Below are 22,072 nucleotides of genomic sequence, written 5' to 3' on the forward strand. Positions count from 1 at the left end.
TCTCATTTCCTTTTGTGTGTATTTTATAGATATTTTGTGTATAAAGTGGTAATTACATTTGACATATTGAAGTTCTTACAATCTAATTTGAATTTATGCCAACTTAAATACCATAAGAAAACTTTCTGTACAGCTCCATCCCCCTTATTTTGTTATTAATATCACAGGTTGCAGTTTTATATAATTTGTGCCCAATTGTATAGAATAATAATTTTTCTTGTTTTTGTTCTTTAAATCATGTAGGAATTAAAAAATGGAGTTAGAAATGAAAACTATAATAATGCTAGCTTTTAATTATCTATATATTTACCTTTATCAGATATTTATTTCTTCACTGTTGTCTAGCTTCCTTTCATTTTATTCTGAAGGACTTCCTGTTGCAGTTCTTGCAGGGCAGGTCTAGTTGTAGGTCAAGTTTTGTTTATCTGGAAATGTATTAATTTCTCATTATTTAAGGACAGATTTTGCCAATTGTAGAATTCTCAGTTGAAAGTTTTTTCTCTCACCCTTTGAAATATCATCCTTCTTCCTCTGGCTTCCAAGGTTTGTAATTAGAAATTGGCTGATAGTCTTATTGAGTATCTGTTTTATGTGAATTGCTTATCTCTTCCTGCTTTCACGATTATTTCGTTGTCTTTGGCTTTTAACAGTTCGATTATAATATCTCTTGGTATAACTCTGAGTTTATCCTACTGGGAGTGTGTTGAACTTTTTGGATTTGTAGACTTACGTCTTTCCTCAAGTTGAGAAGCTTTTGGACATTATTTCTTTAAATATACTTTGTGTACCTTTCTTTTCCTCTAGGATTTCTACAACGAGTGTATTGGTAGACTGGGTGGTGTCCCACAGTTCCCTTAGACTCTCTTCACTTTTCTTCATTCTTTTTTCTTTCTGTTCCTTAGATTCAGTAATTTCAGTTGTCCTATTTTCTTCAGTTGTCCTGTTTTCAAGTTTGCTTATTCTTTTGCTTGCTCAGATCTGCTTTTGAGCCTCTCTAGTGTATATTTTATTTTAGTTATTTTACTTTTCAGCATTTCTTTTTGGCTCCCTTTTATAATTTCTGTCTTTTTAATGATATTCTCATTTTGTTCATGCATTGTTTTCCAGCCTTCATCCTTTTCCTTTAGCTCTTTTAACATCTTTAAGGGTAGGTGTTTTAAGGTCTTTGTCTAGTAATTCCTATGGGTGAGTATTCTACAAATGACGGGTACATTTGTGTTGATTTATTTTATTTATTTGGATGGGCCGTATTTTCCTGTTTCTTTTTATACTTTGTGTTGGTTTTCTTCTTTTTTTGGTTGAAAACATTGAATTTTATAATATGGTAACTTTGGAAAAGAGATTCTCTTCTTTTCTCAGAGTTTGTTCTTTTTTAATTGATCCCTAGCCTAAAAATGATCTAATGTGAAAGCTCATGGTCTTTTCAGGTATTTTTCTGAGCTCTGTCTTTCCCTGGGAATGTGCAGTACCTTTCTAAATTGTTCTACATATTTGGTTGTTATTGAGTGTCTAAAAAAAACCTTGGTGTGGCTCCTTTAATTCCCCCAGTAGTCACTCTCGCTGATTTGGGTTGAAACAATGGCAGCTAACCTCTGTGCCTGCACCTCACCCATCAGATGTAGTAATCCGAATTCAGAACACAGAAGTTTGTTATTTGGACATTATTATTTGGACAAGATCATTATTGCCCACCCATGGCTCTAACAAACTGTACCGGAGTCATATATTGCTGTCCCCACAGCTGCCTGCCATAGGGTCAAGGAGTAGGAAATGGGTAGCTGCTATCACACTGAAGGCTGAAATTGGCCAACATTAACAACAGTTAACCAGCCAAGCTTTCCTTTGGGAGCACAAGAGTTCAAATTGGCTATTCCAGAGTTTCAGAATAGTTACATCAGACAGTTTCTGCCAGTAGTACAGTTGCTTTCTATGTACAGAGCTGGATTCCTGGCACTTCCTGCTCTGCCATCTTCCCTGACATTCTTTTCTTCTCTTTTCTTTTCAATAACTAGTTAAGAAGAGTCTGTGAACGAACTCCACACTGCCATTTTTACCAGGAACTAAAGCCGTCAATCTTAATATTTTTTTCCTGACTTTTGGATGTGTCTTCATAAAGTGCATCTTGAAAAGAGCCTTATGTGTCTTTTGCCTCAGTTACAGGATTATGTAATTATCTTTTATGGGTCTTGTTACTTAAAAATAACCAAAATTATATCTATTATGAAAATCCCATTTTATTGATATTTACGCTGGTACAAATCAGGAATTTATCACACAGTATGTTTTAATCACATTTTCACTAGGAAAAGTGTAAATCTGATAGTTACTTCTTGACAAAAAGCAAGTATAAACTGTTAGTACAGTCCAATTATAATGTTAATTAATACTATATTAAAATATTCTTAGGTGAGATCTGTAAAATCGGCAGACTTATAATTGATGATTCACTTCTCAAAATCAAATGATGTTTTTGGTCTTAAAGCACTGCAGTTGTGTAAAGAATACTGTTGAATTTAATAGTAGCATTGAAATAAATAGTGTAGTTTATTAGAAGTTACCTCAACATAGAGGAATTCTTCCAGTGTTATTTTATTTTACCTTCTGTTTCAGAATTAGGTTGTATATATTTACCCTGATAAGATGATGCAGTAGAAGAGAGTTTATATGATTTACACCTGAAAAATGTAAAAGTCAGTGTTTTAGAATAGAAAAATCTACATTTTCTTATAGATAAGAATTGTAGATAAGTAGGATACATTTTACCTTTTGAGATAAGTAGGATACATTTATGTATTTTTTTTATGTATTGTAGATAAGTAGGATACATTTTACCTTTGGAGTCCTGAAATTGGGTATTTCTGACCAAGTCAGATTTGTTGCTGTATCTTGATTTATCAGTTAGCACCTTTGTAGCTGTAAAAGATGCTTATTTTACATGACATTGTAATATTTAATAGTCATATCTTTGTAAATATTATATTTTCCCTCATATTTACATAATTCTGTTTAGTATAACAAAGGAGACTTTCCTAGTTTATATTATGTAGACCTTGATTATAAAGGGGTTTCTATTTTGTACTGTATTTCAATTAATGACCATGTTATATAAATACTTTATAACCACTTAATGTGAGAAATATAATACAGTCAATCCTTGATCAACATGGGGATTAGGGACGCCAGCTCTCTCCACAGTCGAAAATCCATGTGTAACTTTACCGTTAGCCTTCCGTATCCACAGTTCCACATCTGTGGATCATATAGTACTGTAGTATGTATTTAGTAGAAAAAAACGCCCAAAACCTTGTATAAGTGGATGCACACAATTCAAACCTATGTTGTTCAAGGGTCTACTGTACACTTAAAAAATAATATTTATTTGGTTTTCTCTCCTAATTGTAATTTATTTTTTATTGCCTACATTTTAATTAAATATTTAACTTGTTTTTATATTAGTGATATATTCCTAAATTTAATTGGAATCCTTTTTTTTTTTTTTTTGCGGTATGTGGGCCTCTCACTGTTGTGGCCTCTCCCGTTGTGGAGCACAGGCTCCGGACGCGGAGGCTCAGCGGCCATGGCTCACGGGCCCAGCCGCTCCGTGGCATGTGGGATCTTCCCAGACCGGGGCACGAACCCGTGTCCCCTGCATCGGCAGGCGGACTCTCAACCACTGCGCCACCAGGGAAGCCCTGGAATCCTTTTTATACTTGGATTCCAGAGACTATTGCAGGCTTCCTTCTTGAGGTTAATAAATTATGCTTGTGGTTTGCTTGGATAAAGTGAAGTTCTGCTTAAGTGGAATTTTATTTTCACAATTTTATGTACTGCGATTTATGACATTTGGTAATTAACATTTTACTAATATATTAAAAAATATCAGTGTACTAGCCAGCTTCTTCACTTTTAAACTTATATAACTTTTTTGGTGTCAGGTTATTTATTTATGTAGTGTGATTACTTTTGACTATTGTCTCTACTATTATTTTCTAGCTGAAACACTGTAGTCGGTATATACATGACTTATTTCCTTCACTCATCAAGAATTTGGATCCAGTACCACTTAGACATCTTCTTAATCTGGTCTCAGCTCTTGAACCAAGTGTTCATACTGAACAGGTAATTCATTCAAAACATAATGTTTTTTTTTTTGTAAAGTGAAAATTTATTTGTGATTCAGATGATTTAACTTGTAGTTTATTACTGTTGGCATTTCAGTTAGGCAAAAGGATATTAAATTTGTTACAGTATTTCCTAAAACCTCTAATTTCAACCTCTCCTCTTTTTTTTTTTTTTTCTAAAGACACTGTACTTGGCATCGATGTTAATTAAAGCATTGTGGAATAATGCGCTAGCAGCTAAGGCCCAGCTATCTAAACAGAGTTCTTTTGCGTCTTTACTAAACACTAATCTTCCCATTGGAAATAAGAAAGGTTAGTAAAGTATAATGTAATTTGAAGTAAGTTGTTCATAGCTTATAACTCAAATTTGAAATAGTTTCTGCAAATTAGTTTCAGTTTAATCTCAATTTTGAAATAAGTTGGAAAGGGAGGTGTTGGTTTTCTTAAAACGTTAATAAATTGGGGTTAGCTCATGTTTTTGGTTTACTGTTCAAATAACAACAATAACGTTTCAGTAGTTAACTGGATCTTCTTTCATTAGTGTTCTTTTAAGAAAAAAAGAAAACTATGTCATAAAAGCTTTAGAGCTTTTGGTTAGAAAACAGTCAACATGATTTCTTTTAGAAATAATTTTGAGAATAAGACATGATGATACATTTCTCTTTCTGTGTTTTCTACTTCAGAGTTTTCTGTCTTTCCAGGTATTTTATGTGTGCTTTTACATGTATAGCTTTCTAGGGTTTCCTAAAACTTTATCAGCTTTACCCCTCTTTTTGTTTCCTAACATCATATACTACCCTTTTCTTAGGCATTCCTGTGCAGGCACCCACAAGTACTACGACACGTGGTGGGGACTTACATTATTGCAGGTTTCCCTACCTATATCTTGTTGATTATATAATAAAAACAACTGATATGTGCCCCAAAGAAATTCAGTCACTTAGATTATTTCCATCCTGTTTTTTCCTTTTCCTTCAGAGGACGAAGAGCTCAGAAGAGCTGCACCATCACCTTGTAAGTTGAGTCTTAGAAATGTATGGCAAGATGACTTGTAGTTTTATTTTGATGATCATCTAGAGTTAATTAATTTTATATAATATATTTGTATCACAGTCATAAAGTTCATTTTGCATAGGAGATGTAAATCCTGACTACCTATCTGTCTTACCCTTTTTGCTGAAATCATTAGTATCCTGACTTTTAATTGAAATCATGTATATCTTCTTTAGAAATAATTGGCAAATGTTAACATATTTCCAGATTATATTTTTGGCTACTTAGCATGAAGCTTTGGTATATCAAAGAATCAAAGGATAACATTCTGATAGATACATGTTAATACAAGTTAGAAGTAAAAAAACCCCATCATTTTAATATAGGGTCACCTGCAGCCAGTCCTCAAAGCAGTGATAACAGCGATACCCATCAAAGTGGAGGCAGTGACATTGAAATGGATGAGCAACTTATTAATAGAACCAAACATGTGCAGCAGCGACTTTCAGATACAGAGGTATGAAAATACCTTTTCCTCCTGCTTTAAAGAGATTTTTTGATTTTGGGGTTTGTGCCATGTTTATCCTTTGAACTGGGAATATAAACATGATGCCAGTTGAGGCCTTTCCTATCTTTTTAAGTATCATTGAGGTTCTTTACTTTTCTTTGAGTTTTTAATTCCATTTTGTATTGTTCAATGAATTTTGTCAGGACTGTGGCAGCCTTTTAAAAAAGTACAGTGTGTTAATGTCATTTACTTTTTTCTTACTAGTTTAAATATTTGTTTAAATCTCTTTGTTTCTAAATGTAGGAATCCATGCAGGGAAGTTCTGATGAAACTGCCAACAGTGGTGAAGATGGAAGCAGTGGTCCTGGTAGCAGTAGTGGACATAGTGATGGATCTAGCAATGAGGTGAATTCTAGCCATGCAAGCCAGTCAGCAGGGAGCCCTGGCAGTGAGGTACAGTCAGAAGACATTGCAGATATTGAAGCCCTTAAAGAAGAAGATGAAGATGATGATCATGGTCATAATCCTCCTAAAAGCAGTTGTGGTACAGATCATCGGAACAGGAAATTAGAAAGTCAAGCAGGCATTTGCTTAGGGGATTCTCAAGGTCCGTCAGAAAGAAGCGGGACAAGCAATGGAACAGGAAAGGACCTGGTTTTTAACACTGAGTCAGTGCCATCAGTAGATAATCGAATACGAATGCTAGATGCCTGTTCACACTCCGAAGACCCAGAACATGATATTTCAGGGGAAATGAATGCTGCTCATATAGCACAAGCATCTCAGGAATCTTGTATTACACGCACTGGGGACTTTCTTGGGGAGACTATTGGGAATGAATTATTTAATTGTCGGCAGTTTATTGGTCCACAGCATCATCACCACCACCACCACCATCATCACCACCACGATGGGTAAGTCTACCTAAAAATAAAACAGCTTACATTTCCTTTAGGGAGTTAATTATAGCCTATATTTATTCAATTGCGATATATTCTAGATCAGTGCTGTCCAATAGGAATATAATGTAAGCTACAAATGCATGCCATTAATGTAAGCTACAAATGCATGCCATAAGTATGTAATTTTTAATTTTAATTAATTAATTTATTTATTTTTGGCCACACCCTGCAGTTTGCGGGATCATAGTTCCCCGACCTGGGATCGAACCTATGCCCCACTGCAGTGGAGGCATGGAGTCTTAACCGCTGGATCACCAAGGAAAGTCCCAATTTTTAGTTTTCTAATGGGCACATTTTAAAAAGCAAGATGAAACAGATAAGATTAATTTTAATTATAAATTTTATTTAAAGCAGTAATATCCAAAATATCATATATCCACATGTAGTCCGTGTAAAATTTTTAATAAAAATTTTTTTTGTACTAGATCTTCAATCTGTGTATATTTATTACTCCTAACATCTTCATTTAGACCAGCCATTTTTTACATGTGCAGTGGCCACAGGTGGCTAGTGGCTGTTGTATTGGACAACACAGATCTAGATCTTCAGCCCCTTGTAATAATTGCCTAATAGTAGATAGTAAATTGCTTGTGGAAACTTCCATTAAAGTGTGATTATGAAAAGGGAAATTTTATGCACATTCTAATTTTAGAATGTTAGTAAGGATAAAGCCTCAGCATAAAGCTTTTTGATTATCTGTGAAATACACCTATGGTGTTTAATAGTGATTCTGTCATTTACTAGTGTTACAGTATTGGGCAAGGTACTCAGTAGTTCTTACTATCATTTTCTCATCTATAAAATAGGGACAATAGTACCTATCTCATGGGCTTATTGTGAGCATTTCATGGGCTGATATGATTGGCACATAATAAGAACTTAATAAATATTAGCTGCTATTTATTATTACTGTCATTGCAAGTAGTAATATTTGAGTTAATGATGAAATAGGGATATGCAGTTTATCAGGATTTATCTTAAACCTGACTATTTGCCAGGCCTTTCAGAATTTAATGTGGTTGTTTGGGAGAACTACACATCCATACATATTCCTACTTTATTTCCTTTGCCTTTTTCTTCTTATCATTGACCCATATGAGTTTACAGTAATGTTTCTTAGTCTTGGCAGTATTGATGTTTTGGGCCAGGTAATTCTGTGTTTTCGATTTACAGCAATGTGAATGCTGCCCTCTGCATTGTAGGATGGATGTTTAGCAGCATCCCTAGCCTCTAGTCCTACATACTAGAGGAATCTCCCAAGTTGTGATAACCAAAAATTGTCTCTAGACATTGCCAGATGTCCCCTTGGCCTTTTGTTTGAGAACCACTGGTTTATGGTCTGACATTACAGAAATGCACATTCAGAGTTCTCCCCAGGACATACTGAAGACAAAGCAATTAGCTCATAAAACTGAGTAGGGTAATATGTTCAGTTTGGTACATTGTAAATCTCTTTTAGTGTTCACACCAACCCTCTACCTGAAAAGACCTAATGATTTTTTTTTTAATGTTAGCCATTTCCATGTTCTCTGTCTGTGGGTACCATTTGTGAGTCTCTAAATCAATCCTGAACTTTTCTTCTTCGTGTTATTTTTATCATTTTGTCTTTACATTCTTAGAGCACCCCATATGGTATGTTTTAGAAAGGAGGGCTTAATAGGTGTTTATTGAGTTAAAAGTCCCTCAGTTAATACTAACCACATCTAGATTGCAGCTGTAAATTGAAATTTTTTTCCTTATCTGACTTGATTCTGCAGTTGGATGAGCAAATGTAAATAAATTTTAAGGTTTCACTTTAAGATTTGAGTTTATAAAAAAATTATCTAACAGTTAAGTTTACTATTTTTTTTTCCTAAAATTATTCTCTTTGAAGTTGTTTTAGTGAAGTGTGTTGATGGGCCAGATAATATGTAGGTATATATTGTATAATTAATATATAGTGCTGACTTTGTGGGCTTTTTATTTTTTGTAAAGCTGTCAATATTCCATATTGTTAACAAACAAATGTAGCTTTATTCTTGAGTGGGTTGTAACTTGTGCCAAATGTTTTGAGAGATATTTTTTGTGATTCACAATGTGTGTTTAAATTTGTAATTGCTAACTTTGTACTCCTCTCTGTGTTACAGTCATATGGTTGATGATATGCTAAGTGCAGATGATGTCAGTTGCAGCAGCTCCCAGGTCAGTGCAAAATCAGAAAAAAACATGGCTGATTTTGATGGTGAAGAATCTGGGTGTGAAGAGGAGCTAGTTCAGATTAATTCACACGCAGAGCTAACATCTCATCTCCAACAACATCTTCCCAATTTAGCATCTATTTACCATGAACATCTTAGTCAAGGTAAGGTTCTGTAGTAAGTAAAATATATTCCTTTATTTAAAATAGGAATAATTTATATAACACATTGTTAAAAGGAATCAACAGTCAATGTTTTGTTACTTCAATGTTTTTGCCAAATAATTTTCATATTATAGTTTTTCCCCAAGGAAATGAAATTATTATGAATACTCCATCATGAATATGAAGGCTGCAGTTCCATCAAGAGATATTTAACAAGGAAAAGAAATAAAAAATAATATGTATAAAAATTATAGCTTTGTATTTGAGAAAATATATGGCTGCATTAGATTTTATATTCAGAAATCTTAGGACTTAAAAGTAGGAGATTACACAGAATCACATGTTGTATAATTCCATTTATATAAAAGGACTAAGATAGGCAAATCTGTAGAGATAGAAAGTATAGATTAGTGGTTCCCTGTGGCTAGTGAGGATTGGGAGAAATAAGAGGACGGGTGACTGCTAAAGGGTGAGGTGTTTCTTTCACCTGGGGTGATGAAAATGTTCGAAAAACGATGGTTCTAATCACTCTAAATCAGTCTTAAAAAGATGATAGGACATGACCAAACTCTAAAGAATAGAGGTTAGAAGAGATTAAAGAATAGTAGGAGATAAAGGAAGAAAGGGAGGAAAATTAAGAGGGAAAACAGTTCTAGAATTGGCAGTTTAAAGGTCCATATCCAACCTCTTGCTTGGTTACATACCATCAGCACTTACTAGCCTAGGACATGGGTTTTGGGATGCCAGTAAATTATAAACTAAGTAAACCAGATAGATTAGGTTTATGCTTTTAAAGCCACGATCAGACTTGGAGATGCAATTTGTGGATCTTGGCAACAACTTTCTGATTTCAGATGTTACTTGCGTATAATCTAGATAAGGTTATTTTGACTTTTTTTTTTTTTTTTTTCCTTTTTTTGGCCGTGCTGCATGGCTTGCGGGATCTCAGTTCCCCGACCAGGCACCGAACCCGGGCCCTCAGCAGTGAGAATGCGGAGACTTAACCACTGGACTGCCAGGGAATTCCCTATTTTGACATTTTTGTTGTTATTGTGGTTGTTGAGAAATGAATGGGTTAAGATTGAGGTCAATTTAATTTTATACCATATTTATTAAATTTTCACCATTCTTCTATTCTTAACCCATTTTCCTTTTATTCAGTACATATTTTTTTACTATATGAAGTTAGAAATTGAGCAAAATATTAGACGTATTAATGCTCTCCAAATCTACCTTGTATTACTGTGTATTTAATACTATAGAGAACTTTTCCAACACAGTAAGACAAACAATACAATTTAAAAATGGACAACAGGTATGAATAAATTTAGTTACTTCATAAAAGAAGATATAAAAATGGTCAGTAAATACATGAAAAGATGTTCAATATCTACAGTCATCTGGGAAATTCAAATTAAAACTACAACTGGATATTTCTACTCATTTGGGATGGGTAAAAAATTAAGGACTTAATGATATCAAATGACGCTAAGGATGCAGAGCAACTACAACTCTCATACATTGCTGTGAAGGAGCTTAAAATAGTACAGGCAGTTTAGAGTACTGTTTTAGCAGTTTCTTTTAAAGTTAAACTTGTACTTACCATATGACCCAGCAATTCCTATTCTAGGTATTTACCCAAGAGAAATGAAAACATACGTCCACAAAAAGATTTGTACCTGAATGTTCATAACTGCTTCATTTATGAACCTCAGCTGGAATTAACTGGTAGATAAACAAATTGTTGTATATTCACAGTGGAATAAAAAGGAGAGAGCTACTGATACATTCAACACCATGGCTGAATATCAAAAAACATTCTAAGCAAATGAAGCTAGACAGAAGAATACATACTGTATATCATTTATATGCACTTCTAAAATTTCCTAAAGTAATTTCTAATGATTGACATCTACTCAGTGATTGGTGGTGGGGATTGATTGTAAAGGGGCACATGAGAACTTTTTGGGGTATAGAAATGTTCTGGATCTTGATTATGTATTTATATTGTATTTTAATAAAATTAATTTTAAAAAGTAAATACCAAAACAAATAAACCAAACACACCCCAAACTTAAAAAGTCAAGCTACAAACTGGGAGAAATATTTGCAAATCATATATCTAATAAAGGGCTTGTATCCAGACCATATAAGAACTTTTACAACTCAGTAGTAAGACAACTTAATTAAAAATTGGGAATTGATTTATTTCACCAAAGAAGGTACACAAATGGCTAATAAGCACATGAAAAGAGGCTTAGCATCATTAGTCATTAGGGAAATTAAAATTAAAGACCAGAATGAGATTCCACTGCACATCTATTAGAATGGCTAAAATTAAAAAGAGCGACCATACCTATATGTTGAAAAACAGTTTGGCAGTTTCTTCAAATTTTAAACATACGTGTTTACCTAATGACCCAACAATTCCACTTCTAAGTATTTACCCTAAAGAAAAGCAAGCATATGTCTGTACAAAGACTGGTTGCATCAGTGTTATGGCAGCATTATTCATATTAGACAAAAACTGGAAACTATCCAAATTTTCAGTAATTGGTAGATATATAAACAATATTTTCATGTAATGGAATATTATTCTGTATTTAAAAGGAACACACTACTGATAGGTGCTTCAACATGGATGAACCTCAGACATTTTGCTAAGTGTGAACAAAGTCAGACATAAGACTATGCATATGTGTATTGTATGATTCCATTTATTTATTTATTTATTTATTTTTATTAGTTTCTGCTTTATAACAAAGTGAATCAGTCATACATATACATATGATTCCATTTATATGAAATTTCTAGAAAAGGCTAATTTGTGGGGATGGAAGAACAGACTAGGGCTCGGGAATGGGATCAGGGATTAAATGTAATTAGGTATGAGGGAATGCTTTAGGGTGGTGAAAGTGTTCTAAAACGGAATTATGGTGAAGGTTGCATAATTCTCATTTTAATGAAATCAATGTATATGTACAGTTTAAGAGGGAAATCTCATGGTAAAGCTGTTAAAGACAAAGAAGCATTTTTGCTTAATATAACAGCTAGGGAGAATTCATAGTCTGGCACTCAAAGTCTGAATTATTATAATAGATGCTTTGAATTTAATTGAATGTTTTGAGTAAATCATCTCAATTAAAAAAATCTTTAGGTGTAAGACACTTTACAGAAGGTCATTTAGAGGAACGTCCCTTGGCTGTATAGTTAATTCGGTTAAATTTTCTTAATGTTTAATTTGGGTTTCAAATATTTATATACAGTTCTCTTGACATGTGGAAAACATTAAATAATCATACTTATTAGTAATAGTGAGGAGGCTATGAAATAGTGGAGAGGCTATGAAAACTTTTCTTATTTTACTTTAGTAGTATCAGACTCTAAACAGTATTATTCTGTCTCATTCATAAAGCAACTGTGTTAATCTTGTATTTATCTTGTGATGTAAGAAGAGATTTATTGTTATACTTCACTTTGAATTTGTTAACTTTATTAATGCTGTAGTTCACTTTACAATTTCAGTCAACTGCATTCCTCTATAGTGTGTTATATTTTGCCCCTTCAGGACCTACAGTTCATAAACATCAATTCAGCAGTAATGCTGTAACAGACATTAATTTGGATAACGTTTGCAAGAAAGGAAACACTTTGTTGTGGGATATAGTCCAAGATGATGATGCAGTAAGTTATTTAATAAACCCAAAAGACTACAAAATTACAGCAAAATGCATTCAGTATAAACAGTAACTTTATGTATATACATTTTTTGTAGGTTAATCTTTCTGAAGGATTAATAAATGAAGCAGAGAAACTTCTCTGTTCCTTAGTATGTTGGTTTACGGATAGACAGATTCGAATGAGATTCATTGAAGGTTGCCTTGAAAATTTAGGAAACAACAGGTAAATAGGAATTTAAAATTTTTTATGCAATAATCATATTCATAATCAATATTCTTATTGACCTAGATATGGTGGGTTCATAGCATTTAATGTACTGTTACCAACCTATTTTTTTTTTAGTAATTGTAGTTTTTATATTAGTTCTAAACTGTTTTCCCCCACAGGGTTTATATGTTATCACACAGCCTTGCTTTTTTCAGCACTTTCTGGCACTCTTGATTAGATCACCTCCAACACAGACAAAGGAATACTGTCTTCTTGATTCTGGGAACATGGTGGTGATTACTCTATTTTCAGATTTCAGTTTAAATGTTCTTGAACTCTTATATATAAAGGTAGCTAAATATGATAAGTGAAGTTAAACTTAAGCTGAAATATAAACATTTTGATAATGGCATTGTTCTTCCATCTGGGTGGATCTTTTGACTTCTGTAGTGCACAAGGAATTAGACTAGTTGTGTTTTTTCCCTAGTTTGAATTCTGCTATATATTTATATACTTCTTATTGGGGCTCAAATAATTACCACAAGTTTCTTGATTTTCAGTTCTGTTCTGTTGATACAGTCTCCAGTTTCCCTTAGACTGCTCTGATAATATTGTTCCATTCTCTGATGTAGTGAATTCAGTTATTAATTGAATATATATATTTTTAAATTTATTTTTCTGTTTATGATTTTTGGCTGTGTTGGGACTGTTGCTGCGTGTGGGCTTTCTCTAGTTGCGGCGAGTGGGGGCTACTCTTTGTTGCAGTGCATGGGCTTCTCATTGTGGTGGCTTCTCTTGTTGCAGAACATGGGCTCTATAGTGCGTGGTTTCAGTAGATGCGGCGCGTGGGCTCAGTAGTTGTGGCTCGTGAGCTCTAGAGCGAAGGCTCAGTAGTTGTGGCGCATAGGCTTAGTTGCTTCGCGGCATGTGGGATCTTCCCGGACCAGGGCTCCAGCCCGTGTCTCCTGCATTGGCAGGCGGATTCTTAACCACTGTGCCATCAGGGAAGTCCCTAATTGAATATATTATATTAATATTTTCAGCTTACCTCTGCCCAGGCTCAATATAAATGTCTAATTTTATTGAATATTTAACTGCTTCAAAATTTTTTTTACCTAATTTAATTAGAAAAAGTATGTGCAGTATTTAATTTTCTTCTTTTGATCTTTAAAGGGCTACAATTGGAACAATCACAATAGAAAAATTGCTTATTCATGCAGGTATAAGAAACCACTAATAGACCCCTGTTAGTGGATCAGTTGCCTCATTTGGCATATATCTTTAAAAAGAATGCTTTTAATGGGTGGATGATATTTCATCATTTACATAGGTATTATAGAAATTAGTTTTAAAATGTTTTGTCTTTTAAATATTTTTAAAAATATTTATTTATTATTTATTTATTGTGGCTACTCCAGGTCTTAGTTGCTATGTGTGGGATCTTCATTACAGCACGTGAGATCTTTGTTGCGGCATGCAGACTCTTAGTTGTGGCATGCGAACTTAGTTGAGACATGCATGCAGGATCTAGTTCCCCAACCAGGGATTGAACCTGGGCCCCCTACATTGGGAATGCAGAGTCTTACCCACTGGACCACCAGGGAAGTCCCTAAAATGTTAATTGTCTTTTAAAAGTCTTTGTGAAGCTAATGAACACTTTTTTAAGTTGTATCAATTTTTATTCCCCAAAAGTGCATCTGCCTATCCTGTGGCCCAGCAATTCCACTGCTAAGTATGTGCCTTTTAATAATACATCCAGAAGGTCACCAAAAGACACATTCAAGAATGTTCATAAAAGCATTATTCAAAATAACTATTCTTTGTACTGCTATCCAAATGACAAAAAAAGAATAGGAAGGAAAATTAAATTGTGGACTGTTAGTTGAATGAAATAGTATATATATATAGTAGTAACAATGAAAGAACTACAACTGCATGGAATAGTGTGGTTGAATCTCACAGACATAATGTTGAGTGAAAGAAGCCAGATGTAAAGAAGTATATTTCTATTACTCTGTTTATATAGAGTTTAAAAACAGGAAAACTGGGACTTCCCTGCTGGCACATTGGTTAAGAATCCGCCTGCCAATGCAGGGGACACGGGTTCAAGCCCTGGTCCAGGAGGATCCCACATGCTGCAGAGCAACTAAGCCCGTGTGCCACAACTGCTGAGCCTGCGCTGTAGAGCCCATGAGCTACATCTACTGACCCCGCGTGCCACAACTACTGAAGCCTGCACGCCTAGAGCCAGTGCTCCGCCACAAGAGCAGCCACCGCAGTGAGAAGCCCATGCACTGCAATAAAGAGTAGCCCCTGCTCGCCGCAACTAGAGAAAGCCTGCGCGCAGCAATGAAGATGCAATGCAGCCATAAATGAATAAATTAAAAAAGAAAATCAGGAAAACTATTGTATTTAATAGTCAAGATAATGGTTACTCTTGGGTTGTTAGTGACTGGAGAGGGGGCATATCCCGAGGCTTCTGGGATGCTGGTAATGATTTCTTTCTTGATGTTGGTGCATGTTACGCAGGTATGTTCACCTCCTAATATTTTGAACTGTCACTTAGGTTTATACATGTTTTTTCATGTATGTTACTTCAATGAAAAGGAAAAAAGCTATGTGAAAGATGAAATATCATGTAGCCTTTAAGAGTCAAATGTTTTCAAAGATTATATAATGATATGGGCATATACTCATAGGCCCATTTGTTAAAAAGATTGCAAGCAATATGTGAGACTGTAGAATGGTTATTTCTGGGAGGAATCAGTTAATTTTTTCTTCTTTATGGCTTTCGATTTTCTAATTTTTCCATAATGAGCATATATTTTTCTAAGTAGTGTAGCTTAAAAGAGACAAAAGGGGGCTTCCCTGGTGGCGCAGTGGTTGAGAGTCCGCCTGCCGATGCAGGGGACACGGGTTCGTGCCCTGGTCCCGGCATGGGAGGATCCCACATGCCACAGAGCGGCTAGGCCTGTGAGCCATGGCCGCTGAGCCTGTGCGTCCGGAGCCTGTGCTCTGCAACGGGAGAGGCCACAACAGTGAGAGGCCCGTGTACTGCAAAAAAAAAAAAAAAAAAAATAGAGTAAAAGAGACAAAAGGAAAATTCTGTGTATAAAATGGAAATTTGTCTATTTGAATTTTTATTAAGCTTTAATTTGTTCACTCCCAAATCACTTGAAGTTGAAGCATTTTTCATTTGTTGGAGGCAATCCTATACCTAATCATAGTTACTTAATGGTTTATTGATATATAGTAAACATAACTATTATATTGATGTTAATTTTGGCCTCAGTTTACTCAGACGGTTGATGTATTATGCTAGACCTATTATTATTAATTGGTCATATATGCCATAGTGGCATTTTTTAGCCTGTGACATATGTAACACATCCAGTGTATACCAGCTGAACTTACTGAAGTTATCATGCAAACTGAAAAATAATTAATTTTTTTAAACATTATTAGTTCCAGTGTCCTGATAAACTAGTTTTGTTTTGTTTTTTTTTAACATCTTTATTAGAGTATAATTGCTTTACAATGTTGTGTTAGTTTCTGCTGTATAACAAAGTGAATCAGCTATATTTATACTTTTATCCCCATATCCCTTCCCTCTTGCGTCTCCCTCTCACTCTCCCTATCCCACCCCTCTAGGTGGTCACAAAGCACCGAGCTGATCTCCCTGTGCTATGCAGCTGCTTCCCACTAGCTATCTATTTTACATTTAAACCAGTGGGTTTTAATGGGGGTGATTTTTTTTCTCCCTAGGTAGTATCAGCATCTGGAGATATTTTTGGTTGTCACATTAATGAGTGGAACTGGAGATGTTACTTTGGGCTAGGGACGCTACTAAACATCCCTCAGTGCAGAGGACAGCTTTTCACAACAGAATTGTGTGAAATGTCAGTATTGATATCAGAGTTTGAGAAATCCTATTCTGAACAAAAGAATCCTATCTCCAAGGATTCCTCTTCCCCTGAGTTTGCCATCACAGTAGGAAAGGAATGTTGCACAAGGGTGTTAATATTAATAGGAAAGCTCTTCCTTATGTTGAAATAAATGGGCCACTGAAATCTTAACTCATTTACCATTTTCCTGACATTTGACCGAAAAAACCCCACAGATGTCTGCTTCTTGATGATGTCAATTTTTTATGTAGTTTACACAGGTTTTATGTTTCTTTTTATTTTCTCTATGTTGACTTTTTTTTTTCTTTTTTTTTTGTGGTACGCGGGCCTCTCACTGTTGCGGCCTCTCCCGTTGCGGAGCACAGGCTCCGGACGCGCAGGCTCAACGGCCATGGCTCACGGGCCCAGCCGCTCCGCGGCATGTGGGATCCTCCAGGACCAGGGCACGCACCTGTGTCCTCTGCATCGGCAGGTGGACTCTCAACCACTGCGCCACCAGGGAAGCCCCCTCTATGTTGACTTTTTAATTTTTCTTCTGGTTCCTCACTTGCCATGGTTTATAGACCTGTCACCAATTTTTGTTTGTTTTTGCTGTTCTATGGTCTTATTACAGCTTATTTCACAAAATGAACTTAGCTTTCTTTTGAACAGTAATATGGGCTCATTACTTCTTGGGAAGCATAGAGATCTGAAAAAGGAAAAGTCTCCCATAAATCACCCATAATTCTGCCATTTATACGGAACCCACTGTTAACATTCTAAAACACTTTATAAAGTTTTTAAAGTGTTTACACTTTAAAACAATTTAAACATGCAGCATGTACCTTATGCACATTTAGCCTTAGGCAGATTGTTTTATAAGGCATATAACATTTCAGCGGTGCAGGAGGTTTAAAGTTACACACGGAAACACGTAGTAGACTGGTTTGCAGAATGTTATCATAAAGTGAGATCATGAGGTAGACAGTAGCTCCCACAATGAAAAATCCATTACTTTTCAGCTTGGTATTTGTTACTTTGGGTGAGTGAGATAAGACTGCTGTCTAGTGAGTAGGGTGGAAGGAGGAGTTGGGTTGTAATCAGCCCCTTTGGTGTTTTATGTTTACTAGAAAGCAGGTTCACGTGCAGATTCACATCCTGGGCTAGGTACCTCCTGAAATTCTGTGGCTTCTTGAGAACTGATTTGAGACTCTGTCTGGGAACCTATCCAGTGTGCTATTTTTTTGCCATTCTTTATGCAGTAGGTAGTTTAACCCACGTGTGAAATTTTTTGCCTTTGAATACAAAAGTAAAAATGCTCACGTGTCAGGGATTCTGTTTACATAAATAAAGGTTCATATAATTAAGAAATGCATGGTACTATGTACTTTTTTTTGTTTTCTCTCTGTAAAGACTATATTATATACAGCATTTCTTGTCAACTCTTGGTATATACTATAGTTTAAAATGACTGAGGGACTTCCCTGCTGGTCCAGTGGCTAAGACTCCATTGCTCCCAATGCAGGGGGCCTGGGTTCGATCCCTGGTCAGGGAACTAGATCCCACATGCCGCAACTAAGAGTTTGCCTGCCGCAGCTAAAAGATCTGGCATGCTACAACTAAAAAGATCCCACATGCATCAACAAAGATCCTGTGTGCCACAGCTAAAACCCGACGCAGCCAAATAAGTAAATATTTTTAAATAAATAAATAAATAGACAGTAGCATTTTGTAGAACACACCAGTCTTCTTCAAATATGGAGTATAGGATTAGGAAAAGAGCGTTCAAATGTAACTTGTAACTGTGAAGACTACTAGCAAATGTGTTCATTCTACTAAAGCAATATAAAGTTACACTGGTAGTTCTTAGAGTCACACCACACTATTGTATAGTAATAAGCTTCAGCAAAGGTTGCAACAAAACCTTTGTATCAAGCAAAGCACCAGGGCAGCCTAAGGTAGTAATAGCATTTTTCTTGAGTCTAAAATTAGTGTAGTGATCCCTTTGTATCTGTGGGGGATTGGTTCCAGGATCCCCCTGCAGATACCAAAATCTTCAGGTGCTCAAGTCCTTTATATAAAATAGAGTAGGACAGTTAGCTCTGTATCCACAGATGAGGAACCTGCATGTGGGCTGACTGTATCTTGTTACTCTAGACCATTGAACCTTTTCATCTTAAACATATTGTTGCCTAGGGTTGTGTGGTTTGGTATTTGAAATTTTTACTCTTGGAAGAATTTGTGAATGTAAGTTTGAATATAACAGTAATTTTGATGTTTTTCATAAGCATATCAGCAGTCAAAACTATTTGGGCAAAAAAGTTGATAAGTCAAGGTATAATATCTCATAGTTGTTACAGGAGAAGTGCTATGACATTATTTTATTTCTTTTATTTTAAAAAAATTAAATTTTTTATTGGGTGTAGTTGATCTACAGTGTTGTCTTAGTTTCTGCTGTACAGCATGATATAATTTTACTTGGAATAAGTTGGTATATGTGATCTTCCTTTAATATTGGAATATAAATTATTATTGTCAACAAACAAATACATGATCTTACCCTGTTTGTAAATATTTTACTAATTTTCATTCTATAATCAGTACTTTATATCATTTTTCCTTTCAAATGTATCAGTTTAAATAAAGTGTTCCAGAGTTTCGGGATCACTTTGATTCTGGATTTGGTCATTTCTTATATTCTTCAATTTATGGCACTTAAAATATGTCTCTTCTCTGTTCTTTGAAATCTTTTTTTGAGGAGAAAAATTTGGAGTTTTTCTGAATCTTCGGAAAAACTTGTAAAAACTGTTGTAGTCACGTAAGATGTAATTATTAATAATTCAGTGTTTTTATTATAAATTGTGGAGAAAAGCATTCCCCTTAGGTAGGAGTAGAGGTAAGACGAGCCCCATTTTTACAATCCTGTTTTGGGTTCTTTTACATGAACCACATAATTATTCACTCAACTCAACCAATACCTGCTCAGTGCCTGGCATCCTATTCTCTAATGTCAAGTATCATGTGCTTGCTTCTACATTACATTTTATAAAATGAAAACATGTTTATTGTATAAAATTTGGAAAGTAAATGTAAACAGTCTAGACTCTTAACACCATTGACTGCAAAAGAGGTAATATAATAAGATTTTCAGAAAATATACAACTGCTGCACACTATAAGACTTGCTTTAGTGAGATATGGTATCTCTAGTCTTTGTTTCTTTGTATTTTAAAAGTATTGTTGAAATTACACTAGGCAAACAATTTTGGAATTTGCTTTTGTGATTTTAGGTGAAATTTTTCTGTCCTTTTTTCTTTGTGATATCTCACTGATTTTATGCTTTTAAAGTCAAATTAATATATATATATTCATTCCAGTTTTTTATGTCTTAATTTTTAGGAAAAACTCTGCTAACGTTTCTGAAACTTTGACAAAGGATTTTAGATAAATAATCTAAAATTGAAATTGATTTCCCCTGATCTATCTTGGTCTATCTTCCCAAGCACCACTTCTGTGTGACTTGTTGAAAAATATTAAATATTTTAATATTTAAAAGTATACTAAAAATTTAAATGTTTTTGAATATTTAAAGAATATTTACTTTGCAGTTACTGGATATCAGGCATTTACTGTCTTCGTTGCTTCACTATATACTTATTATTATCATTGGCCACACTGCAGCGTGTGGAACTTCTCCCACGAGGATCAAACCCGTGCCCTCTGAAGTGGAAGCACGGAGTGTTAACCACTGGACCATGGGGGAAGTCCACTATATACTTCTTAATCTATACTAATGTTGTTTTGATCCTCTGACATTCTTCTAACATGCTGTTTCTTTTGTCTTCAGTAGTATTTTTTCTATCCTTTTCCTTCATAACGGTAATATAGCATTTTACACTGTTGGTCTTCCTCCTTCCTTGAAAATCTTGCCTTTAAGTTCTTTGCTGGCTTGTTATTTAAGGAAATACATACTTAGCATGCACCATATGCAGGGATTTTTAATGAATAAGACAGTCTTTGCTCACATCGAGCACATTCTAGTGGTAGACATATTAAATAAAGGAATATTCATTAGGTGATGATGAATGAAGGAAAATTGGGAAGGAGTCAAGAATAATAGAGGTTCGTGGAGCAATGGAAGGGTGTTATTTAATATAGAGTTGTCAGGGTCATCCCTTCTGTTGACAGTTGAGGAGACCTTAATGAAGTGAGGGACGGAGTCCTTCAGGTAGCTATTTAGGTAAAGTGCATTCCAAGCAGAGGCAATAGCAAAGGCCCTGAGGCAGGAATGTGCTCGTGTGTTTTGAAGGAATAGCAAAAAGGAAGATGGGAAGGAGAATAGGTTAGACTGATAGAAGGAATGGGGACAGATCAGACAAGGCTTTGTAGTCAAATTTAAGTACTTTGGATTTTATTCAGAAACATAAAGTTTTGTAGTTTCTCCTACTCAGCATTCGCCAGTGTTTTCCTCCCACTCAGAAGTGTAACCCTGTATTCGAATATGCCTGGTACTCTCAAAAAGAGGAGGCATTTTTGAGGACTTATTTGTACTCCATACTTGTGGGTAGGGTGCCAACTTTTTCTCTTTTTAAAAATTCTTTCATGAAGCAATATTGGCTCCTAAGCTTAAAAATAAAAAAATTCAGTAACTTTATTAGTGTGTCCTGCTTCTTTCAAGGCTCATGCAGGCAACCTTCTTGCCTACTAGGACTTCTGGGATTTGCATGTCATTATGTTCCCTGTACCCCCTTTTCTTCCAGAAGATAGACATGCTCAGATCTTCTTGAGGTTTTAGAATGATTTCCTTTTGCCTTTTGGCCCTTTTATACTTGAGGTATGTGGTGTGCTTCTATTATTAGCATGGCTCATAATGCAGTGATTCTCAATTTAGATGGAGATGATATTAAGTGAGAATTAGGGAGAAAGTGATAATTTATATAGTTTGAAAAATGTCCTCTACATTTATTGTTTGTAGTCCACAAACCAGCAGTTTGAGTATCACTTGTGAGCTTGTTAGAAATGCAATCCTGAACCTACCCCAGACCTACTGAATCAGAATTTGCATTTTAACAAAATCCCCCCAGCTGGATCAAGTGCACACTAAACTTTGAGAAGCCCTGCTCTAGATAATTTACCCAAGCTGCTGCTTCCTGTTTTCCTTGATTAAATCCTCAGAAGCACCTATGACTCGTTAAAGAATACTTTCATTAAAAAAAATTTATATTTAAATGCTCTTCACTTGCTTTTATACTCAGATATTTATATAGCATATTTTACTTTAAAAGTCTTGGATTGGGTTTTTAAAACTTGGATTTCTTGCCCCAGTGTATGATAAGTTGATACTTTAGGAAAAAATTTTGTGTTTGCATAGAAATG

At 35.0% G+C, this 22,072-nt stretch overlaps 1 protein-coding gene across 4 annotated transcripts in view; it reads left to right on the forward strand.

Moving 5' to 3' along the window:
* Positions 1 to 22,072, forward strand: part of USP34 (ubiquitin specific peptidase 34) — a 245,101-nt gene that overhangs the window by 101,330 nt on the left and 121,699 nt on the right. For 3 of the 4 annotated variants that reach the window (XM_081253585.1, XM_081253587.1, XM_081253588.1), the window contains 8 exons: positions 3,994 to 4,119; positions 4,304 to 4,433; positions 5,100 to 5,135; positions 5,501 to 5,631; positions 5,926 to 6,536; positions 8,711 to 8,925; positions 12,494 to 12,609; positions 12,701 to 12,828. In XM_081253585.1, the coding sequence (XP_081109711.1) occupies positions 3,994 to 4,119; positions 4,304 to 4,433; positions 5,100 to 5,135; positions 5,501 to 5,631; positions 5,926 to 6,536; positions 8,711 to 8,925; positions 12,494 to 12,609; positions 12,701 to 12,828 (1,493 nt within the window). The remainder of the gene's footprint in view (positions 1 to 3,993; positions 4,120 to 4,303; positions 4,434 to 5,099; positions 5,136 to 5,500; positions 5,632 to 5,925; positions 6,537 to 8,710; positions 8,926 to 12,493; positions 12,610 to 12,700; positions 12,829 to 22,072) is intronic. The other variant, XM_081253586.1, reaches the window with a different exon arrangement.

The sequence above is a fragment of the Mesoplodon bidens genome (genome assembly GCF_964165515.1).
Source record: "Mesoplodon bidens genome assembly, chromosome: 14".
Classification (NCBI taxonomy): Eukaryota; Metazoa; Chordata; class Mammalia; order Artiodactyla; family Ziphiidae; genus Mesoplodon; species Mesoplodon bidens.